The 25215-nt window shown below is 43.7% G+C and overlaps 1 protein-coding gene across 8 annotated transcripts in view; it reads left to right on the forward strand.

Annotated features, from left to right (window-relative positions):
• The window catches only part of LOC100119636 (cytoplasmic polyadenylation element-binding protein 2), a 155599-nt gene that overhangs the window by 3674 nt on the left and 126710 nt on the right, over positions 1-25215 (forward strand). For 4 of the 8 annotated variants that reach the window (XM_031929012.2, XM_016988726.3, XM_016988724.3 and 1 more), the window contains exon 2: positions 18507-18557. The exons of the other annotated variants lie outside the window; for them this stretch is intronic. In XM_031929012.2, the coding sequence (XP_031784872.1) occupies positions 18507-18557 (51 nt within the window). The remainder of the gene's footprint in view (positions 1-18506; positions 18558-25215) is intronic. 8 annotated transcript variants of the gene reach the window in all.

The raw sequence follows: 25215 nt of genomic DNA on the forward strand, positions 1-25215 counted from the left end.
CAACGTTGGCCCTCCCGCTTATACGAGGGACCACCGCGAGCTTATCGCTTGGCGCCGAGAGATGTGCTCTCGCGTGCTCGTGACGCTTTTTGGAGTTTCTTATTTGGTCGGTAATCTTGGCTGGAGGCTTCGCTGCGACGCAAGAGGTCACGCATAGTTTCGACGGTCGAGGATAGAACGTATATAGTTATTTGAGAGTTTTTCGGTGAATGGTTTGCGGGCGCTTTTAACTTGATAACGAAATTCTTGTTGTTATGTTAGAAACATAGGTGGAAAAAACTGGTTATTCCGCTGCACGCGTGTGCGAGATGACGACGAAGATTATAGCAGCCGAGTGTTTGGAAAAGCGTATTTTTGAGTTTCCCCGTGAATCATCGGGCATGTGCATTAATTTTTATAAACATTCACTTTGCCGTCGAAATTCTCCTTGTTGATGCGTATATGCAGCTACTATGACGACGAAGCGGGACAAAATGTTCTAGAACAGTAAACCGACGACGTAAATACTAAATATACATTATACATGCTCCTTTCGTGCCTCGCGCGCGAAAGCGTCTTGATTTATGCTAAAATTTGACTCTTGACACGCGTGTATAATACGATTCGATCCGAAAAATTCGCGCAACTTTATTCACCATGAAAATACACGGAGTATATAGAACTGCGGTACACACATATCTACTCCCTTTCATCGACTGCACGCGGTCCTCGTCGAAAATCTGACCCACTTCTCGTGGCGACCCGTTAGAGCAGCGTACAGCTTCGAGCTCTTAGGTGTCTAGCAGAAGTTTAAGCTCAGCTATTTTGGCCGGCCGCCGAAAATAGCATTGCCGGCCCGGTGAAATTACCGCGATGCCTGAGAGGAGATAGAAAGAGAAGCGTATGTGTGTGTGTGTGCCGCGCGAGCAAGACGCCGAAAGCGCAATGCCTCGATGGACCGCCGTCATCGCGCCCGAATGTCTAACGAAGCTCGGACTCGATGTTCTTCTTTTGGGATTCTCTAGGTTTATTTTGACTGGATGTTCGATGGAGGGCTTTCAGGAGAGATGAATTTTCAATCGGAATAGCCGACGGCGTATCTCCGGCTTTACATTTTTATAATTGAAAAACCTTCAATATTGTCGTATCCTTTGCGCTGATTCGGATAACGGACGAGAACTCGCATTATACAAAAATCAGTGAAAAACTTGAATCAATGCAAATGACTAAAAATAGACCCTATAGCATCCATACACGCTCATTAAAAATTCTTCGAAACGCATATTCTCAAATGCATACTCTTTCTCTCTATCTCTTCATTGTATAGATGGGCACTGACGCATGATAGTTGATTGTTATTCGCCTCTGATGCCTAACTCTCTTCGCGAACAATTAGGCAGAAATGCGGTCGTCGCTGCTGCTTTGCCTTATCTACCCAGCGCAACATTCGCTCTCGCAGGCCCGAGTCCGAGTTTAATTAACTGTTCGCACCTTGGAAAACTCGCTCAGCCGTTTGTCCCTTTCTCCGTGTGCCCGACGATATCACTCTATACATATACTCTGTACTATTGCGAGTTTAACGATATTTCCAGTGTCGAAAGTGTCCAATTGACAATTTTCATGTTGTAATCTGCTGCAGAACGCATTAATATTTGTGATATCTGTTTAATAGGCTTAGCAAAATAAAAGCACTCTGGAACGCCTCTCTCGACCCTCCGCGTTTACACTCTTTCCGAGCGTCGCGACACACGTACGCCGAATGTATTAGTCGAACTTCATTCATATGTATGGCAAACATCGGCGATCAAAGCATTCACGTACGCATTATAAATGTCAGTCTCGGACGAAGCAGTTCTTAAGCCCGCGTTTTCATTGTTTGCGATTCGCTTGTTGTCGAATCCAGCCTTTTCAGCCTTGTGAAAATCGCTTCTGAATCAGCTTCGAAATGCTGCATGGCGCTGTTTCTTTTTGCGAATGGGCATTACGGTGAATATTCACGAGCTGGCTTTACAAACAGTTGGTTCATGATGTTGACAGAGTGCAGAGTGTGTTTTTTACTGTCTTTTTGATGCTCTGGGATCAGCAATCAGAACTAATTTGCTTGAATTGTTAATTCGGATAATACTCAATTTCGTTTACCAAAAACATTCTATCAGCTTTCGATAAAAAACGGTATAAGCGAGACATAAAATCTATTTCGTTAAATGCTATGACAAAAATCAGTCCAAGTCATGATCCGCAGAAAAAAATTAGCAAACACTTCCGTTAACAAAATGACTCCTCAACGTACCGGATAATATGATTCCTCAAAGAAGAAACCTCTATACACGTCGTCTTTTTGTACACCTGTCTCTCAGTATCGCGTCTCTCGGCTGTATCTGGAAAATGGCTCCCAGTTGATCGTAAATTTCCCTTCTCATCCTCGCGGCCGCGATATCTCCGACCTTTCGCACCTCGGCAAATATTTGCACCAAGAAAGTCGCGACGCTTCTTCCTGCTTTGCATGAAACGATATTTTTTTTGTCGGGGGGTAAGCTCGGAAAATGCTCCCGCGGCGTTGCGTGGCTGTTTACAGTACCGAATTTCAATTGACACCGCATAGGCGCGATATTGAAATCGAGGTGAGTGTGTGGGTTTCAGTTATTTTCGGAGGGTCGTATATATTTGATCTTTCTTGAGTAAACGCAATTCTTTGTAGCAGTTTCAAGTTTTACATGTTCACGGTTTTATGAGCTGTATTACATAGCCAGAAGTCGTAACAAAATTTTGGCTTCAAAGTTTGATTCTATTCTTCTCTAGCGCTTGACGATATGCGATGGATTTAAAATTTAATCTTTATTTAAGAAAACAACAGTTATAACCTCCTGATGAATAGCTGCAAGATTTCGAAAATACAATTTGTATTTTTTCATCCAAAACATTCCCCGGCATCGTTACTCATAAACAGAAAATTTCAAGAATTCCTTCACAATTCCTCTTCCATCATCTCTGATTTACGACAGTCGCAAGTACATGACGTGCCACAGTACCTCAATTACATGTCAACGCACATATTAAATTCCTGGCTGTATATACGGGCATTTGGAAAATCCGTTACTGGCGCCCGTGAAAAAAAATTAGATTCCTCGGAGTAGCCGAGGCCAGTTTCGAGCGTAGACAAATTCACTTTTCGACGACGACGAAATGCGTTTTCCTGCGTAGAGCGGTCAACTCGATTACGTCGCATATATATGTATATACCTCGTTGCGCTCGAGGATTAAATCTTATTCCGTCGCCATCCTGTTACTCGCGAACGGATGCTTCTCCGCGCTTTATTCTTCTTACGAATTTTGTGATGATTTTGCTGAATTGCATGTTGACAACATTTTGCTTTGATATTGATTTTTTTTTTCTTATTTTCCGGTAATATTTTAATTATTCGACCATAAAACGATTTCAGTCGATTTCGAAGCATCCAGGAAACTATTACGTAAAAATAGCATTGAAAATCATATCAAATAGATTCGAATTCGATGAGATATCTAACACGCTATATAAGTGGGATGAACGATTCTAGAATAGATACCTATTTAGTTTCAATATATAACGAAGCTTGAAAAATGCTGATTTTAAATTTAAGGCGCGCTGGTAGCAACGCAGAAGCTTATCGATTACTTTCTCAACTTTGAAGAAGCTCATTGTCCTAGTTTCAATCTTATTAAAATTAATCTTATTATAAGGATCTCTTCGCTGGTTCGAGGAATTCCCGATTTTACCTGCGAATGCTATTATGAATTGCCCTAAGAAGTGGAATTACAATTTCATCAGAAATTGGCTACAACTTGAGGTGCACCGCCTACACCAAAATATATCTAGAAACCTCTTAAGGGGATGTGGTAGCTGAAAATACTGTTTTTCTGTTCCATATAACTTTTTGAATAAAGCTTGCAATTAAAAACCAAGACCAGAGCGCCATAGTGTTGAGTTTAGTGAATCATTCTACCGAAAAAAAATACCAATCGGACTTTTGGTTTTTGTAAAAGTTGTGACATACAAGCAGGTGTTTACGCGTGTTTATGCGATTACAGCGCCAACCTCAAACACCAATTTTACTTATTAACATTTTTTAATTTGAAATTTCATCAATATAATGAGCAGAGAGCCATAGGTTTGAGATAAGTGAATCATTCTACCGAAAGAAAATGTCAATACGGCTTTTAGTTTTATTTTGACATTTGAAATACTAAATACCTCGTGGCGGATTTGCGAAGCTATAGCTCCCCCCCCCCTTAATTAGCAATTCAACACTTACAACGCAAAGTCATCCTTAAACGAAGCTGCATTCCATAAGAACTTGCAGTTCGTTATATATTGAAGCTATCGCATCGATCAGAGTATAGAGTCGAGCAAGTTTCCCCAAAATTAAAAGAGCTTGATCGCCCTCAAAGGAAAAGCAAAAGTCAGCTTGATTTTTCCGAAACACTGACCTGCTTTTTATCTCCCCAGCGTGCATCGCCACGGCCGCACGCATGTTCACACGTTGTGTGTATAATGTATCTGTACACACGCAGAGATGCCTCGAGGGTATAGAAAAGCAGCGACGATGACCGGGGTTGTGTGCTGCAGTATAGGGAACAAATGAATGGTCAAACTTCAATGAAGGGCGGGAGTTGAGGTGGATGACTTTGCCCAGGATTTTCGGGATTGACGTTTCGTGCCTGTGGCTAACATAGAGATGGCCATTACTGTCTATATAGTTTTTTTCTCTTTTGTAGGCAGTTTTCTGCACTACTTAAAAATGCAATATCGCGGACTATTTGAAAAAGAATCAAATATTTATGACCTATTTATTATTCTATATCTTTAATTTGCATGAAGTCGCAGCGAAAAGGTATTTTCACGTGAAAAATATATTGAGTTCAAACTTCCTCCTCTTTTCAATCATATATACTTTACAAAGCTCTATAGATCAAAGTTTCTGATACTATAATCGTATTTTGTAATTTGAATAAGTGCCACTGGTTTACTATCGGGTCTCATAATCGGGTCTTAAAATAAATAAATAAAATAAAATTAAAACACATTAAGATAATTCTCATCCTGCGGCGGCTGCGGCATAGTCGTGTACGTGTACATTATATGCACATGAAAAACGTGAGCGCACGTGTCGACGCAAAACCTCAAGGTGAATCACGATTGTAACTCGCAGGTGTTTTGTTCCTCGACGGAGCCAACGTACTAACGAAGCAATGCGCCACGTTGCACGCCGGCGCTTTTATAGCTTGATAAGCGAAAACGATGTTGCCGGCCAATCGACTTTTCCACTCTCACTGCTCGCTCTCAGCGGTAGACAGCCGAAGCGGTCGTGGAATATATAATACTAGCACACAGCGGCTTGCATTTTTTTTAAAGTGCGCTCGAAGTTATCGGCGAAATTCAAGGTTAAACCTATACATACGGCGGCCTTTTATATCCTCTCACCCGTAAACATTACGCACATTCCGAGAAATACGACCTGAATTTTGTTTAATGTATAAGAATGAAAATAAAAGCGAGAGCCATTGCATCGTCGAACGAGCGATATAATTGTTGACGGCGCAGATTTCGTTTTTTCGGGGCAAGAGTCTCGAACAAGACTCGCGCTCGAAGAGAGAAAAAAAGCGTGCCCAAGAGGAAGAAACACTGTGCCGCGGTAGCAGTGCCGATAAGATAAGATAACGCCGGCTTTAACAAAAATGTGAGGAAGAGACGGAGTCGGCGAGAAAAACCTTATGAGAACGTGGCAGAGACTGTAGGCAAGAAAAATGTACGACATGCCATTTTAAAGAATGAATCGAATATGTGTAAGGATAATTTCTTATAAAGGGAACTTCTTTATCGACGCGGAATATTTCTTTCATTACTGCGCATTTTTTCCATTTTGTTTTATTCGTCCTGTCGGCAATATAACGGTTCGAAAAAGCAGGAGGCGAGATATAGATTCCACCGCCCGCATGTTACTGTTATGTAAAAAAAATGTCTTAATACCCGGTAAGTTTGTATCTTTCGTCGCTTGGTAACGGGAAGTGCATAGAGGTTATGTTCATTTTTTTTTTAATTTTTTATGTTCGATTCGAAGAAGCGTATTTAGGAAGACGGAAGCATCCATCAAATTATTTATTACTTTAAGTAGCAAGCAGAATCGATTTTCTTTCCTGGAATATGAATTCAGCGTTAAACGCGAATTTGTTTAATTATTTAAAACGTGACGTTTGCTCGACGATTCCACGTTCGCCCACTAGCGCACAGAGTCATACGGAATATTCAAATATAGATCGGGCTACGAGACTCTCGATTCTTGCCGCGACAAACGAGCTCTTTGCTATATGTACAATGCCAGTATAAAAACAAAATTATCACGAGACGAGATAGAGAGAGAGAGAAAGAGAGAGAGAGAGAGAGAGAGAGAGAGAGAGAGAGAAAAGAGAGAGACATAAAATGCAGACAAGCATGTACATATCCGCAGCAGCACACGCTAGTTTATTCAGGTAAAGTGTGCTGTGTGTGTGTACGGGGTGGGGGATAAATAGTGGATATAGTACCTGTGTACAGTGGCGTCGCTGAAAGAGGAACAGGTTAAACAACCTGAAAAAAACAGTAGCAAGTACACACACACACACACACACACACACATATATATATATATATATATATATATATATATATATATATATATATATATAGCGTTATACAGCCGTCACCGCGTGTGGCCTTCTTTTCGCAATTAGCGCGTTTTGGTTTATAGATTAAAATGGCGAACTTATCGTGCGCGCGCACTCGGACGTTTGGATTGCGACCTACTTGCGCGCGCTTAGCTCTGGAAATGCAAACAGCGCGTTTCTTCGGTGGCGAGTTTTTTTCTTTTTAGTACCGCTACTATCGCGTGGAAACAATGGACGGTTATTTTAATTCAAAGGCTCGCGACCGCGTTTTCATTGCGAATTATTCACGGTTATAATTTGAAGCACGTATTTTACGCTTTGCGTGTCGAGCAAATTGAAAAAGAGTCGAAGCTCGATCGTTTTGCCTCCATATATCTTCTCGAATGTCACTTGGCTTTGTATAACTCGACTGCTCCACTCATCGCCAGCTCTCATATGTGCCTATACTGGAGTTGGCAACTCTGCTATATACTCTCCGCGCAGCTCGCGAGCCTCCACATACGTACATATTCGCGCCTACGAATTTATTCCCTCTGCGTGTTCTCCGCACAGATGAGACTATATACGCGAGTTTAAGCGACGAGAGATTAATGGAAAGCGTTTGCTTTGCTTCGCGAACTTTAAGAAAAAATGTATACGGGAAAAGCGCGAACTTTGTATCTCTGTTATTCCTCGGCTCTTTGTAAACAATGTGTATATTTTCGAGAGTTTCTTCTTTCGGTAACTTCCCGTTCGCAGCAGCAGCTCTTTGAAATTTATACAATTACGTACTTAGCGTGCTTGAACTTGATATTGGAGTTGCAGCGCGCAGTCTAGCACTTTGACGTTAGAACACACTTAAACCAGTTAGCCCGCCAGTCTCGACGTATACGTCCAGCACGTCTTTCGAGCTTTTTCATATTCATCATGACCCCGCGGCGTATAACAGTCGACGCGCGCTGCTTCGCCAGCATCCCCTGCGCTGTACTTATATAACGTAATTTCCCAAATCTGCGCTACGGACTAATCCGCAATTATTCCTTAAGCCTCGGCCGAGGGCTTCCGCTCGACTGCGCGCAGCTACCTATATATATTCACGAATACGCCCGCGTATTTACATCCATGTATATTTATGCGCCTCTTCGCCTGTACAGCAGCATCGTGTGCAGTACGGCTGTATACGTGTACGCGTACACACAGAGAAGGCTGGTCGCGATGGTATCGACTCGCGCGGCGCGCACTAGGCTACGCTGGTCGATAGCCCGGGCAGAGAGGAGAGCTACACACCTCTCCACGTCCATCTCTCTTTATTATCGTCGACACTTTTCTTCTCGCAGTGGCATATCGTTCACCTATCTGCCCCCCCCCCCTCCCCCGGGCACGGTCACTATAGGATACACTCCCTTGCAGAATGTGTATACGTCGAGCTTGAATCGTTCTGCAGACTCTCGAGTCTTCGAGCTGCCTGCGGATATACCTTTGATATGCTTTTTCTTTTCAACGCAATTCTTGGTTCGAACTTTCGTTTGGATATGGTGGTTTTATAAATTTTCTCAATAAACCAATATAATAACTCAATAAACTCAAAAATAATAAAATATCATGTTTATGCTGCTGGAAACGTTTTGACTAACAAGCCGTGTTTTTATTCTGTTTCAGGTACGTATAAGAGCTGGCGTTGGTAACGAAAAAATGCCCAATAGGAAGAGAGTAAGTTTGAGTTTCCAAAATTTTTCATTTCTTTTTTCATACTCACATTCGAACACTGAAATGTGCTATAGCTGATGTCCGTTACTCGTTTCGTTGAACGTTGCAACATCCTGTTATTTATCTGTTTGGAAAATCAACAGTCGTTCATAGTAGTAGCATCAATGCTTCATCCGTCAGAATGATCCCGCGATTCCAATCGTCATCGAATTTATCCTAAAACAAGCAAATAACGTTCGTTTTCCTCGTTCTTCAAGACTGCGCGAACCAGAGGTAAACCAGAGGTAAAGCGTCGTATATAGCATCGATATTAGTTGTGTGTATACACTCGACGCCGCCGTCGTATAGTCATACATTATTGAAAGACCTCCGCCGGCATCGCGCGAGAACAAAAGTCGCCTCGAGGCTTTTCAGGTCACACACGTATACACGTGTATATGAGCGTCTCTCACGGTTGCCGATGAAATCAACGTGCTTCTCACTTGTTCACTCCTATATCTATACACTGCGCTCACTCACATGTCACGTGCGCTCTCGAAGCTTTTCCCGTCGTATGGAAAAGTCGAAATTGCCGGGTGCATTGTTAATTCCCAGTGTTGTATGGATTTCCTTTGTGTCCAACGGGTGATGAGTATTCTGCGCTAATTGGAAGTATAGAGGCTGTTCTATATGATAATAGTCGGTGGCAGCTAATGTATCAGGACACTCTTGTACAGATGAATTCTTTATGCTACTGCGAAGCAACGTTTCGGGCACGATTTCGAAAGCAATGCAGAGTTGCCGAAAATCAGCCTAAACCAGTATTTCTTTTATTATGTTATACCAAAACTCGTTTTCATTCAGTCTATATTTATACCGTGGACGATTTGTCTGAACGTGTTTACACCGGCGTACTAGCGGTTTGCGGCCGCTTCCTGCGCGGAATCGTATAAGCATGTTTATGAGAGAGAAAGAGCGAGAGAGAGAGAGAGAGAGAGAGAGAGAGTGAAAGAGAGAGAGAGAGAGAGAGAGAGAGAGAGTGAAAGAGAGAGAGAGAGAGAGAGAGAACAAGCAAGCGACCGCTGCCCGTTTGTTTTATTTTTCATTCAGCGCATAAAATTTCGTGTAACAAAAAGCGGGAGTTAAAGAGGAATTACGAAGTTTTGATCTCACGCCGAGTTCTCTTCTTTAGAAATTTTAAGAGCCTTTCTTCGATAACCAATTACTTGGCGGCAACGTAATTATTCCCGGCTTCTCATAATTGATGAGCAGAAATTTAAGCGCCGTTTATAGGCTTTAATTGATTCGTGCAGGTTATCGATTAATCGTGGCGCAGAGCGCATCACACCTCCATTGCAAAACTTTGATTAAAGCGCACAGAGTTGTATACACTGAGAGAAATAGTGCGTAAATTTTACTATATGTTCATGATAATTTACTGGAAAGTTTGGTAATCTCGTCACAGACTGACAAAACTGACCTTTTTACTAGATTTATATCAATTTTTACTAAACTTCCATATAAAATTTACCATACTCAATAGGAAAAATTAACAGAAACTATAGTGAAAATCGCTAATGTATGAATTTTTACCTGACAGTATAGTAATTTTTAATAGAACGTATAGTACTTTTCATATGAAAATCGGAACAGATGCGTATTGACGCGTTATGCGCATGCGCGTTTAGCAAACATGGCGGCCGCGAGAAGAAGCACCTGAAAATAAGCATCATGGCAAGACTCGACTTCAGAGCAGCAGTTTGAAGCCGGTGCTGTTTCAAATAAAGTCAAACTGTTTTGTGTGCTGCCGCTAGGGGGTGCACGGGAAATAAAACCCGCAAGCGGTAAGAAGTTAGCTTAGTATATAAGTCCGTTTAGCAACCCTGTTGTAACAATTGCGAGCGTATAAGCATATGTACTGCGAATTGCGAATATGTATAATAATTAAGCGTTTAGTTGTAGGAAATGTATCTAGGTTAGTTTAATGTCTCTAAAAATCAACTGCGGCGAGTGAATCGATAATGTTCTCTGAATGAAGTGCGTTAGAAGAGTAACCCTCCATAACCATACAAATTTAGAGCCATATAATAATTGAAAATAATTTTTCCACTATGTGCATTTTTATATTTAATTTAGTCAGGGTAAAAATTACTACTCAGTATAGTAAAATTTATAGTTTTATAAAATTTACTATACAGTTTAGTAAAAATTACTAGACTGTCAGTCTGTGAGTGGATTACCAAACTTTTTATTAAAATTTTCTATCCAGTATAGTAAAATTTACTATAAATTTCTCTCAGTGTATGTATATTATATTCTCCCGGCGCGTGCGCCCTTTTACCGCAGATTCACGGAAAATTCCCTTTTTATCGACCCCGTCAAAGTAATAGTCACTGAGCAAATAACTCGAGTGCTCGCATCACCTGCCTGTAATCACTCGTCGCCGCTGGAAAATAATAATTCACCCCTATTCAATAATAAAACTCAACTTTCGGTCGGGAAGGCTCTCCCTTTACTCTCGCGTCATAACCACCCTACCATCGTATGCATAATGCGCGCGCGGTGCAATGACCTCTTCAATGATTAATATTTAACAATTCCATTCATGCGGCTATCGCCAGTACTACAACCCGATCAGCGTATAGGAACGTATCGTATTCGCGCAGAAGCAGCTAACATACGGACAAGCATGTATTATTTTGCCTACCGGCAATTACTTCGTTAATGAATAATAGCCGCGCGTGTAACGAAGTCTCCCGCAACGGCGACAATTAATTGAACGGGCGCCATTTTCGACCCCCCGTTGCTTCCCTGCTCCTGGAAATCGATCCACCATCGCCGCCGCCGCCGCCGCCGCCGCCGCCGCCGCCGCGTAATTACATCGTGGCCGGTGAGCTTTTCGATGCCGCATTGTTTGAGGGGGGAGCGTGTCTGCAGTTCGACGCGCTGGCCCTTTTTTTCCAGCGGCCCTTAACAAACTCATCACTGGTCGAGCGCGATTTTTTTTTTACCGACGGGAGTTCGATGATGATGATCGATTGGCTGATGGTTAGCCAGTGACGTTTCAATACGTTTTATGAGTTTCTCGCTGGTTTGGAACTTTTTTTGGACGTTTGATTGGATTCTGACGCGCTTTTCGGACGCTATAGGCATATAGGGCGCTTGATTATTATCAGCACTTTGTCTCGAACGTCGTGAAGTTTTATATAAACTTTTTTAACGAATCTGCAAAAAGAGCTTATTGATAAATACTGTTCCGACCGACGTAATTAACTCAATTCTACACGTGTGTCTGGTGCAAGGCGTGTAGATCAGTTAACAAATATTTTTCAGCATAGTTCCAGCACAACCGTTTTCGCGATAACTCGATACGCGAAAACATTCCAGAGCCGCGGACGACAGAGCGTACAGTATGGTTCCCGATTAAGAAATTCCTCCGCCAATTCTGAACTCTGTGAATTTGTATATAGTCAGTGTACTCTCGGTGCGCGGAATCGGAGTATATAATATATGCGCAACTTTCTCGAGCTCAAAGCAAATCCGCGAATCCGCATTATCAATCAGGATGTCCCTCAGGTGTACCCACGCTTTTTATCTTCTTCTCGTTTGGCGCACCGGTGATATAGTCTACTTAGCGTCACTCCACATCGTCAACGACGAGCCTGCATCTCTCTGGATCCATTCTTACGTAACCTCTACACCGCAGCGAGTCATCGATTTTCGGATTAGCCACCAGCACCCATAGGCACGTTCAAGTTTGCCAAGCCTCCGTCATCCGGCTCGCGTGTCCCCAAAATCACACGTCGCCGCGCGTTCGGGGATTTAGCACAGAGCGCCGCTGCCGCGCTCGCGCGGATGTGCATTTTGCCACACACGCGGGCTATACCCTGCATAGGTACATCCGCATATATTTCGCTGCTTGCGCGGTAGTTCTTCTCGGGACTATACATATACACTATATATATATATATATATATATATATATATATATATATATATATGTGTGTGTGTGTGTGTGTGTGTGTGTGTGTGTGTGGCTCGGATGGCAATGGGATGAGTTATTTCGAACGAGTTCGAGTGTTCGATATGCGCTGCCACGGTTGCGGGGGGACGTCGTCGAATCGGTTTCCGCGCGGTGCGCGCCTGTGACGCGCAAAGGGAATTTATGGTCCCGGGATTTTCGAATGGCTCGCGCGACGAGGCCGAGATTTTGGGCTTTTTGGGAACTGCGGCTTCCTGTGATTGATATGAGTATACATGCCTATGGCTTCTCTTTGATTGGCTCGCGGCCCTCCTGTTGTTGGCTGCCGCAGTCGCTTTTGATGAATTATATGAATTTTGATTTTAGTAATATGGAATTGATGAACGCAAAGATTACATGTACTACGACGTAATTGAGGTTTTTCAAAAACAATGAGATGAAATACGATGAAGGGCGATTTTTTTTTCTTGAGAGCAGAGTACAGAGGCTTATCGTCGTCTGGTTCACCTGATAACGCAACGAATCATTCCGACACGATAAGGCTCTGTGTATAATATATGGCAACTCGTCACTGAAAAACGATTGCGATATCTTGTGTCTGTCACGCCCATTTTTTCGTAACGGTATATATACGACGCATTTACCTACACCACATCCCTGGTAGAAATGACCCTAAGAACTGGCCATTTATTAGGTAGTAACTAGGTTAAATCCTAAGAACTGGCTAGTTACTAGCCTGTTCTTAGACTCATTTCTACCAGGGATATATTTTTGAATTATAACGATTTGGAGCATGCGTGCACTGTCCCCGGTTCACGGAGTATTCAGGGAAGAGCGCAAAGATTCGACAGCTGTATATGCAGTACGAATTCAAGTCGTTCATCGACGGTATTAGCAGCCCCAAGAGTCTGCAAAATAGGATTCATGCAATATTCAGCGAGCAACTGTATTACCATAGCTTATTTCAAATTGCACGTCTTGATACGAATTTCAAGGAGAACCAGTTTTAGCTACTGCTGTACGTATATGTATACCGACTGCACATAATCCACACGAGCGACACGTGCAGAGTAAATAATGGCGACGTGAAAAGTTCTGCCAAAAGCGTATTATCATAGGACCTAATAACTTTGTGTAATATCGAGGCCCGTCGCATCATACATAGCTTCTGTGTACGGTGTATGCAGTTTCGAGAGCCAAGGTGAAGGAACTGAACTGCCCCGGAGATTCGGCGTCTTGAATCTCTTTTTTTGAGTCCGACACCTTTATGCGCTGTAAGCTCGTCGCAATTGTTCTAGTAAGAACTTGATTTTTTGGTGCGTTAACTTCGCTCGCCGTTGAAAACGTAAGTTGGGCAGTTACATAACTTTTTCTTTGATGATTTGAATAAGACGAAGCAGTTTATAATTCAATTGTGATATTATCGCTCGATCAGAAAACACTAGAAAATCAAGCCTCGGCTTAAATCTTCCGTTTTCAACGCACGAGAGAAAATCGCGTTAAAATCCCTTCGTCAAATAAAAGTGAAAGATCAACGAATCTCAGCGCATCTCTCTCTCTCTCTCTCTCTCTCTCTCTCTTCATAAAGAACACAGAAGCCCACTTTTTCGCAACCGCACGAGTATAACAGCTCTCGAGCTCGCTCGTAAAACTCGGCGTGCGCATCAGCCGGCCGGCACATTTCTCTCTTTCATTTGTTTCTCTTATCGTCTCCCCTCCCCTCTAATCTACTTTTATCTGGCAGAGCCATGTGTGTGAGCGCGTACGTGTGTGTAACAAGAAACTCGCTCGCTCTGAATTTAGAGGGACACGCGAGTTACTCATCCAGTTCGGCCGGGTATCTATTCCTAGAGCGTTTCTCGCTGGCCAAATGGCATTCCACCTTCCTTGCTCGTCTTATTCGAGTTCCCTCTCTCTCTCTTGCTCTGGCCTCTTCCTCCTCTGCTTCTTCTCGATTTCTTCGAGCTTGCTATACACGGACGAGAGATGGATAGCATGGGAATTCGAATCGGTTTTATCGACCGCGAGCTGGCTGAATTGAAATTATATTGGCACACCTGCGGGTCGCTCGAGGAGGGTATGCGTTCATCACGGGCGGATGCTTCGTTCCGAAGAGGAAGAAGCGACTTATCTTATTCGTCTCTCGGAGATGAATCTGACTCCGGCGGTATTTTGTTGGAAAAAAGCGAGCTGGACGCTGCAGCTTCCGGATGATTTTTTTTAACGCGAGAGCATTTTCGTGTAGAGCTTTAAAGTTTACGAGCCAATGATTCGAGAGCTTCACGCCAACTTCTTATCCAAGCTACGGCACTTCTTTAAAACATCGCGCGCGCGCGAGCTCGATATGCAAAAAACAATTCCCTCTATTATGTACACTTCGATGCGTATGCGCATACAGTAACAGCACGAGTCCGTGAAGGCAAAATTCATGGTTCGATGATTTTCCGGAGAAGGTCACAGAATTTCGATCCGTATCATTTTCACCTTCGTCCTTTTAGGTCCTCTCCCATGCTCGAGCGAGTACACATGAAGAAATAAAAGTGGCGTCGGCGCTGGCTTACGGCGCCTCGGGGATTCGGAGTTGCATACAGAATCGAGAAAAACCACCCCCGAGGGAGTCCGGAGAGTTTTCCCTGCGCAGCCAGTCAGACTCAACCCTCGGTGCTCTCCTGACTCGCCAGCGCGCGATTAATCGTTCGCGGGAGCCAGCCGGCAAGGAGTTTACGTGTTATTTTTTTTTTTGTTTGTTGCCTGCGTTTGATCGATTCGCCGCGGCGCGCGGAACCTGATGGGAATGTACGTACGTGTGGGCTTTATTGGAGGAAATTTATGTCTCCCTTGTGCTCGAATTATTATCCGGACGAAAGATGATTAAATAGTTGTTGTTGTCTTTTTCGGTGTACTGTCAAGGTCCACTTCTCGATGATTGTTATTTGCTCTAGTCTCATCTGTTGAGGTCGAGCTGATTTTTTTAACATAAATAAGTGCTATTAGAATTTTATGATTTTTCTGAAAGAGTTATAGATGAACGTTTTATTCGAAAATTGGCAAAATATTCCCTGACGTTCACACTTGGCTATCGGCGTTTTATATTAATTGCTTCAGTGAGTTTGGGAATTCCCGAACTCTCGCGCTTGATTGATAGATTTTTTTCTTGCAACCGCGTTTCATAGTTTCACGCGCGCTCATTCCCGCGTTATTGAAATGTTTCTCTGCCAATTGCAGGTGCTATTGATTGGTTGATCTCGAAACTTTCTCCTGTATAGCATGCTATGAAAATTTTCATACGCATACATACTTCTTTAATTTTTTATTAAAATTTTGCACGCTTGGCAGTCTTAGATATAGAATCTTGATCCGAGTATAGTTAAATGCAAATATCGTTGTCAAGAATTTCAAGCAGCCGCAGGAGGAATTTTCAGCCGCGAACTTTTCGTTAGTTACAGCAGTCAAAGTCACACACAATTCAATTTATTCTCTCGAACTCTCTAACTAAATTCGTTGTGAAAGATGTATGTGAGGAACGATGTTTGCCGAAGAGACTGATATTTGTACAGCCAAGTAGAAAGTTGTCCGGACCCGCGTTTGCGAAGCTGTACAATAACTGACGTCAATCGACGCGAATCCTACGAGATTTCCGGATCTAAGACAGTCGTTTCTCTCGGTAAACAGCAAAAGTACACCGAAAAGGAAAGCTCGAATGTACCGGCGTATCGAGTAACCCCGAAGGGAAAATCGTAAAAGTTTTTACGCACTTACCGAACGACGTCGGAAAATCTTGCTGCATTAGAAAGGAAACCTATTTCCGACTGTATTACAGTCTTGTAAATCGGAAAAAGTACCGCGCGAGTCCGCAGGCTTTATTAAAGTTTCCAGTAAAAAGTAAAACATGCGCAACGTCGCGTGTTCGCAAAAAGCTCCCCAACCCAACCAGATCCACGTCCGAATTAAGATCCAAAGCGTGTAGCTCGGAAAGAAAAAGTGAAACGCGAATCCGCATCGTACATCACACCTCGCTGCAGGAAACGCATTAAAAAGACGAAGAATAAAGCCCAGCGCGGATATAAATTCTTTCTGCAGCACAGCAGCGGATCATCTCGCTCGCTTCTGCAACGGCGGCGCTGCTGCTGGTCGAGGCGTATATAGGTCAACCCGGCGGTGCGCAGGTTATATAGATTTTTAGAGCGCAGCGCTCTCCTCCCTCCTCTATCTTCCCCCTCCACTTTCCAACCCCCGGCGCGTCCCGCCCTTATTCGGCCGCCGGCCAACGGGAGACCATCCAACCCTCCCTCACCCACATTTTCGCTACTGCAAGAGAGCTTGCGATAGAGAGCATTTCTCTCTCTCTCTCTCTCTCTCTCTCTCTCTCTCTCGCTTTTCCTCTGCTGCTGGTGCTTTTTCATTTTCTTCGGGGTTTTAAGGGATAAGGCTCTCGCGTGTACCTGTTAGACTGGAGAGCTATCGATAAGTTCGTTATGTGCGGGGAGGTTGAAAATTGAAGATGGATCTCTGCGGGGCTTCAGTGCTGATCAGCTCTCCTGAATGGCCATATAGAGATTTACTTATCTTCGATTGGATATGATGTACTGCGATAATCATAAACTATCCAAGTCATTCTATCCTCTTCTTAATTGAAATAATTCATATCCGAGGGTATATTGAACGTGATGGTTGTTATTTTGTAGCTGTTCTTGAATTTTAACTATAAGTGTGCTTTTTGAAAGGCCCGGAACTGCAATTAAAATCTTCGACTCACAAAATCCATCAATGAGCTTTACGCTTGGCAAGTCTCTATACTCCTCGAAAGCCCAAGACTTTCAATCTGACAATGCAATATGAGCTTACCTTCAAGATAGATTGTTATAGAACATAATATAACGAAGACATGAGTAGATTGCATTGAAACATTAATCAGGTTTCATCCTATTCAATACCACCTCGTTCAATACAACCCAGCCATCAACGATCTATAAAACCCTTGCGAACTAGCCTGATCCCCCGGGCATTCTCGCGGACTCAGTCCTGCGCATAATAAAAACTTTAATCAAACGCCGATAAAGGGGGGCGAAACAAGACGGCGACCAAAACGAAAAATCTACCATCAAACGAAGCGAACTCGCGCGGTAGCCGCGATGCGAATCCCCAGGAATGTGGGTCGCGTCCCAGAAGCGTCGGCACCCTCGTAAAATCCCCGATAAATGAGCCGGTCTGCTGCGAGGAGGGAAGCCTTGAAAGAGTCCCCCTCTTCCAGCCCCGGAGGCAGCTGCGCGCGCAGATCTTTGATACGAGGGTTCGCGGTCACTCGAACCGTGTGTGCCTTCTTTTCTCTCCGGCTTTCTTTTTTTGTTTTCGCCAAAAGGGGTTCATCTCACGCGCTTCTTATTTGCGGTTGTTCAAGGATTCTGGGGATTTTAAAGGTTTGAGGTTAGGTTGCGACACTTTTCTTTCAAAGCATGTATCGGGAAACGCGGGGAATCGAGACATAAACTACACGCACTTTCATAAAATGCTCTTTTGAAGAATGAATCATATTCCATTCATTTCATTGATTTTTCACTCTGTATTCCTTCCAGCGCACTTTCTCAGCGGCACATTTCCGCGCCAGCGCCAGGCTGCGTAAACACCCCTCCAGAAAAGGGGGTGCAAGGGAAACCCTCCCGAAAAGAAGTGTATCGCTAAGGGGATCGGAAAAGCGTCCCCCGCACTCGCGCCAAGGAGGAATAATATCAGCCGCAGGCAGGCAGGCAGGCGACGTCGCCAGCGCAGTATAGAGTACAGCAGCGAGAGATTTCCCCGGATATCGATTGCTCCTGACGTCGCCGCTGTTTACACGAGCAAAGCGCTGCCAGTGCTCATACCTACCGCGCTGTGCATTATATGCAAGCATCACCAGCGCGCTCAATCCCGTATTCCTGTGCGGCGATGCGAGTCCGAGCTTTCTGCAGCTTTCTCTCTCTCTCTCTCTCTCTCTCTCTCTCTCTCTCTCTCTCTCTCTCTCTCTAACTCGGATGAAATGTTGTCGCGTGGAATTAAATTTTCCATGGCTTCTCTGTTTGCTATACGTCAGGAGTCTACGCGTTCGCTGGAAATTGTTACTCTATAGGTTGCGTGTGTATGGGTTAATCGAGCGTGATGATTTTTTAATATTAAGCGCCGTGAGAAATATGTTAATTTTGGCCTTTCTTTCCGTTTGTTGCAGGTATGCGCACAGAATAACTCTCGTTATAAAAATCGAAATCAGCAGTACATCGTGAGTATTCATCTTATACGCTACATTATGTATACTAACACTAATGTTATAATGTCCGTCTACTAACACACAGTTTGGATGATGCGCTTTTTAAATGAAAAACTTTTCGACGCGTTGATTGACGGATCGAGTTATTATGAGAGAGGAACAAAAATGCAATTAGCAAAGTGACTGCGCAGAAAATCGGCAGAACGTTTCTAGCTTGTTAATATAAAGTCGGGAAAATTGTTTTCGCCTGATGTGTACATGCTTGAAACTTAATGTATATCACTCGTCGGTCTGTCACTACCCGGCGCTTTCTACTGCCTCCTTTCGTGCACTCAACTACTATATCCCATGCGCAGGATATTGATTTTCTCCTTTCTCGACTATATACTTATTCTTTATGAAGATTGATTGCTGTATATTCCTGGTTTTTTATCGTGCAATTAGATTTCATCGATTTGGCGGAGTTTTACGCAGATCCCTCTCGCCAAGCGAGACAGTTTCTCAGAGAAAATTTCGAATTCGATTCACGTTCGCGAGCGCGGAGCAAAATTGTATAACTTTGATATAAAAATTGCGCTCACTGCGCCGATTATGCACGCAGAACACGATCTTTCCCGGTCGCCAGCGCTTTTTTCGCTGTCCCTCCATGTTTCTCAGCTTCTGCAGTATATAGTATAACGAACCAGCCCCTCGCTGCTGCCGCTGTCCTCCAATGGGGTGACCTACTTTCCTCCTCTATTCCTTTAGCTGAAAGCGCTTGCCTTCATCGTTCGCGTTCCTCTTTCTCCTCCTCCTCTTTCTTTGGCCTTTTCTTCGGCACATCCTCCTGTCCTCTGGTCCGCTCTTGTTCTTTATTTTCCCGAACTTTGCAGTGCTGGGAATCATGGATTTGCACAGTCTCTCGGATTTGAAGCTCGCACCCGGGGAGTTTTATTACTTACTTCGCCGGAGCTTTTTACGACAGTTTTGATACTTTGTTATGGTTTGAATGATCATCGAACTTTGGCGTTCGCTTTACTGTACATGCGTCTATACGAGTCCTATATTATCGCGCTTGAGTGTAAAAGTACAAAGTTATAGAAAACAAAATATACGAGGCATACTAACGGCTGTAGCGCTTAGAGCAAACGAGTAGCTCTAATTAATTTAAAACACTTTTTGCATCTGCTACTATGTAAGATGCAAAAAGAGCGCTTTTAAAAAATACGGGTTTATAGGACGCGTAATATATATATAGGTATACTGTTTTCCGAGATGTATGAATAAAACATGTTCATCGTATGTACATCCTCAAGGGTTTACGTCACAATACACAGATACTATACTTGTTTCTCAGAGCATGGAATAAAGCGCTTATATACTCCAAGAAGAGGTACGTACGGCTGTATGCTATATACACGCGTGTGATACTCGGCTTTTACGCTCCGTAATACACGTGTACTCTTTTTTCGCCGACAGTATAAAGTTTATACGGCAACGTAAACGCGCTTGGGAGTTGAAAATTACACGTCGGTACGCGCATCGCGCTCCGGAAACTCAAAAAGCGAGAGATCCTCGCTCGGAGCGCGAAAATTCTCGTGATCAAAAATACACGGAGTGCGAGGACGTGTCGTTCGCCGACTAATAATAGACTTTTCGCAGGGCGCGCGTTCGCGTGGAAAAAAAGCGCCGCGAGGGGGGGGGGGGTGGCTGCATTCGCGCAGTTATCGTGATTGATTAAAAAACTTCGCAGACGTACTTTGGTTCGCGTCTAGAGGTGGAACTAGGGACTCTTTTTTTCCTCTTTTTATCGCCGATATATCGAACGATCGAAACAGATGACTCTAAGAGCGGGCTTTTTGTGTACGGGAACGAAGAGCTCGCAAGCTATCGATTTTTAGATTGAAAATTGAAGAGAATGGTTTTTCACGTGGAATTGGTTAGGAAAGAGTGATTAGTTGCTAGGCTGATGGATTGTGCGGTGCGTCGGATATTATATACTTATTTTGAGAAATTGGCAGCTGTCTCTTTATGAAAATTGAATATTTTCAACGTTGAATTCATTTTAAAATACCCGAAAAGGTCACGAAGTACAAACAAAATATCAGTATCTCGCAATAGCTCAAAAAATATTTTCCTCGAGCGCGTGACGAGCGAGTCTCGAAAAGTTGGCGTGCGCACGCGAGGAAAAGCACACGCGCGCGTACTCGACTCCCTCGTTCTCGTGCGAGAGGGGAAAACGACGACGAGGGAAACTCGCCGGAAAAATCGATGGGGGTGTCGCCGGCGACGCTACTGCAGCCAACGCCAGCAACACCACACTGGAAATTCAGTCTGGTTCGTTGCCGTGCAGCCGCACCTCGCTCATAATTGATCGAAATGAGTCGGCTTCCTTCGCTCACCCCCTTCTCTCTCCCCCTCTCTTTTGCCTTTTTCAATTGCCTATTTATTTTTGAGTTTCAATGCGGCTGCGTAAGACTCTCAGGGTTCATCGAATAAAGGAGAGCTTTGCTGTGAGAACAATTTTTTGAAACCATATAAGTTTTTGTTTTTAAAAGAGGTGTGCAGCGGTTTCGCGTAAATGCACGTAACAGAGCTGCAATGCGATTTCATGATTTTCGACGCGATGCATTTACGATGTCTTTCTGTCTGGCGCCTCTGCTTTTCTTCTCATTTTTGAAGCTTTTATTTCTGAATTTTGCAGGGCTTTTAGAAACTCTTGTATTTAAAGAGTTTACAAACAAACGCTATCAGTTTTTACACCGAAAATGATTTTATTCGATTCAAAGTAATCCACGAATGAGTTTAAAAAAATTACACATACTACAAACATGTACAGTGTGAGGAAAGTCTCTTGTTAAGATTTTCCCAAATTTTTCGCTACACCACAGTCGACGGCCTTCCGCATTTTCTCACTGTTCTGGTCTAGACGCGCGCGAAACAGAAACATTAGAGAAAGACTTATTTGTTTTCATCTTTCTCGCGCTCTGCTTTCTTATTCATTTTCCGTGGTGCGCGCGCACCGAGTTTTTGTACGTGTTCGCGAACGCGCTGTTTCCTGCATGTTACTCTTTCATATTTATCATGCGTAAGTGTGCTGAAAAAATTTTCCTCCCACACTGGCACTTATTGTTCTTGGGTAGACGAGTTTTCACGATTATTATCGTTTTTTGCAAAAAAAAAACATGCATACAGCTACGCTTCGCATTGTCCAAAACAAGTTTTTTTGTGCATCGACTGAACCTCATATAGAGTTACAGTCTTATAAAACAGTAGAAAAAAAGCGAAAAGTCTGATTATCAAAGACTCTTATATTTCAGTCTTATATTTCAGAAAGCCACTGCCCACCACCCGTCCATATTTAACAGAAAACTATATCAATCGTATATATACTATACACCTCTCTCTCTCTCTCTCTCTCTCTCTCTCTATATATATATATATATATATATATATATATATATATATATATATATATATATATACACACACACATACATATAGCTATACGTCTCTCTTCTCGCGCGCGCGTTACCTCTTTTTTTTCTCTTGCGCATTTTTCTCTGGTCTAACCGCGCCATTTCTCTCTATCCGCTTCCGCAATTTTTTAGCATACACACATACCTTTGTTACGTCTCTTTCGTAGCCGGACGAGCCGGTGATTTAATGCGCGAGCTAACTCTTTTTGAAATGGATTTCCTCGTGAGATGAAAATGCTACTCCTCCTTTTTCTCGCGAGAGAAGAGAGTTTCTTCTTTTCTCTCTAAGCTATCCATTTTTGCGCAGCAGCAACAGCAGCTTCTTTACCTTGCGTCGTCGGCTGTATGAATGAGCCGGCTTTTATATGCGTTATATTCGCGTGTACAGCTCGCGGGAGGTGATGAGCGGGAGAACGAACGCTTGCTGAGAGCAGGCCGGGTAATTACTTTGCGAGAGAATCGTAGGCAGTTAGGCATGCATTCAGACTCAGCTTTTGCGCGACGCTCCCGTCGTCTCGGACCATTTGACGGGGATGTGCGGGCGCATGTGTGCTTGCACTTTGGGATGAAAATTCAGTTTACCGAACCGAAAGTGTAAAAGTAAAATTATGTCTTTGTCAACCCTTGACTCGGAAAACATGGATAAACAAGGTGGTTGAAAGAGTATATGCGGCTCGAAGATTTAATAACCGTCGCTGCATCGCGCGCGACAGAAATTTATGACATTTAGAATTATATACGGTATGTTACCGCTGTACACTATTTTCGCCACTACGAAAGCACAATTAATCATGTCCTTTTCTCTAGAAAATAAAAATATGACACCTCGTAGTTCAAATGAAATATGGCTCGATCCTTCGGCATACCTATATATAAAACGAGTAAGAAAAAAACTATAACTCGAGCTTTTCACACTTCAGTCTCAAAACGCGCCCCAAAGTACCGAAAACCAATCGTCACCTGTCAAAACTTCGAGCTCGGCTTCCTGCGCGTTATTTGAAAATGTGAAATAGTCGCGTGGGATGAGAAGGTTCTCGCTAATGATTCCCTCTCTTGTCCGCGGTAAATGGAGGCTGCCGCGTTGCCAGTGCCTCGCGCGACAATTACATCCGGCTGCAGTTTCCGTGCTGCGCGCGCGTAGGTATATACACGCGGTAATTTGATTCGCGCGTGGCAATCGCGTCAGGTCAACGCGCGCGGATGGCGAGACTTTGAGCGATGAGATGGCGCCGATAATTGACCGGAGAATAATCTTTATGAATTTGAAATTTCTCGATGCACGATGTAATATGCAAATGTAAAATGATTTTTCAACAACAAAAATTGCACTTTCATACGTGTTTTCACAATTAGCTGAATTAGTCGATCAGCCGATCACGAGATTAAATTAATCAAGCTCTAAGCAAGCACTAACCGGATTAAAGAACTGCGCAAACATCAGCGAGCCAAAAAAGTGCTGTAAATTCAAGCAACGAATCGTTAATGAGCAAAGATTCATTTCGTCGAGCACACGTGTGCACAGACACGAGTATATCGCTACACACGATAGCCCCTCATTTCATTACGGAGAGCGTAAACAAAAGCGCATGAATGAAGAACCTATAATTTCGCTTAACCGAGAGAGAGAGAGAGAGAGAGAGAGAGAGAGAGAGAGAGAGAGAGAGAGAGGCAGCGCGAGAATCAGTATATGCGAGCGAAAGGGGATGGAAGTGGCGGAGAAGGGAGGGAAACAGGGATGAAGAGCAGTAGCTGTGCTGCTGGAGCTATTGCTTTTTACGAGCGCGCGGGGCGCAACGTATAACTCGAAAGTGGGTCAAACGCTTCGGACCCGCAATTCTTGATGTTCCGATGCACTTCTATGTGCCGCGTGTGTGTGTCCTCCTCTTTTCTTCATTTCTTCTTCTCCTTCTTTATTGATTGTTGTTCCTCATCTGGTCGACACAACTCGAAGGATGGATCGTCTCTGAAATCGAGTGGCTTTGAAAGATTTTCGACAGTTGACGTATCTGATTCTCGAAAGAAAATGCAGAAGGGTTTTCGAAAAAAAGTTTAGTTTCGCTGAAATTGCATCGATAAGTTTTGACGTTTGGCAGATAAAAAGTTATGATCTAAAATAATAATCTTAACTTCGAATTCGAACAGGATCAAAGTGAATTATTGTGCCAATGCACTTTTGAAAAATTGAACTAGAAGTAAACGCATATAAACGCCTATTTTCCAGCAGCGTTATCTCGCGCCCATTAAAGAGCACGCGAGTCTCATATTCGCCGTTCCCCTCGAATCAATTTCCACAGGGCACCATCGTTTTCGATCTACAGCCCTGCAGCTCCTCTTGTTTTCCCGTGGCGCACGAGTAGGTCCTCCGGGTCGCCCAATTTCGAGGTGCAGCAGCGGTGCACATTCATGAAAGGAGCTCCGAGGTGGGGGTCTCCCAGGAAAACTGGCGCAGTCGGCAGTGGAGGGGCGAGCACCAATGGGAGCGCGCGCGTGAGGGGAAATGACCAATCGAGAACGGCGAGTTCCGTTCCCCCACTCCTCCGCACCTTGTGCTTTTCGCACTTTGTTTCTCGCTTTTTTTCTCTCGCTCTCTTCCTCTTCGGGAGAAGAAAATGTTACGAATCCAGAAGCGAGGCAAGGAACGTCAATTAAAATCGCCGCGGGGCTGCCGCTCAGGATTCCGCGACCTGGCTCCTGCATTCATTGTTTCGAGTTTGAATTTTACTGTCTAGTTAGTGGGAAAAATCGTAGGGAACGTATCTCCCTGGTATTTCCAATTAGACACTCTTTTCCGTGAGAGCTCCTGTCGGATTTTGCTACGTTTATCGAGCGTAACAATTTTTACGAAACTTCCATCTCGTACCGCCTTATCCTTTTAACGGAGTTCCTATATACTTAACAGCGTGCGCGTGCACTTAGCGGTTATCAGAGTCCGTACTCCGGGTGATGTATCGGCCAGCAAAGGGCTGCTACTTACTCTCCCAAGCAAACCCGGGTAAGAGGAGAGAAAGCCGAAAAGCAGCGAGGAAGAAGAGTAAATTTCCTTCAACCCTCCTCCGTATACGCATACACACAGTCCATTAACCTGTAAAGAACCTCCTTCCCGAAAGCGAGCCCGAAGAAAGAGCGGAAAAACATGTAAAACGCACGCACCTTCTCCGGCTATTTCGTTAGTGTCGCAGTGTAAATTCGCGTTTCCCTGAGATTTATTTTCG

This window comes from Nasonia vitripennis, chromosome 4 (assembly GCF_009193385.2).
Source record: "Nasonia vitripennis strain AsymCx chromosome 4, Nvit_psr_1.1, whole genome shotgun sequence".
Taxonomy (NCBI): Eukaryota; Metazoa; Arthropoda; class Insecta; order Hymenoptera; family Pteromalidae; genus Nasonia; species Nasonia vitripennis.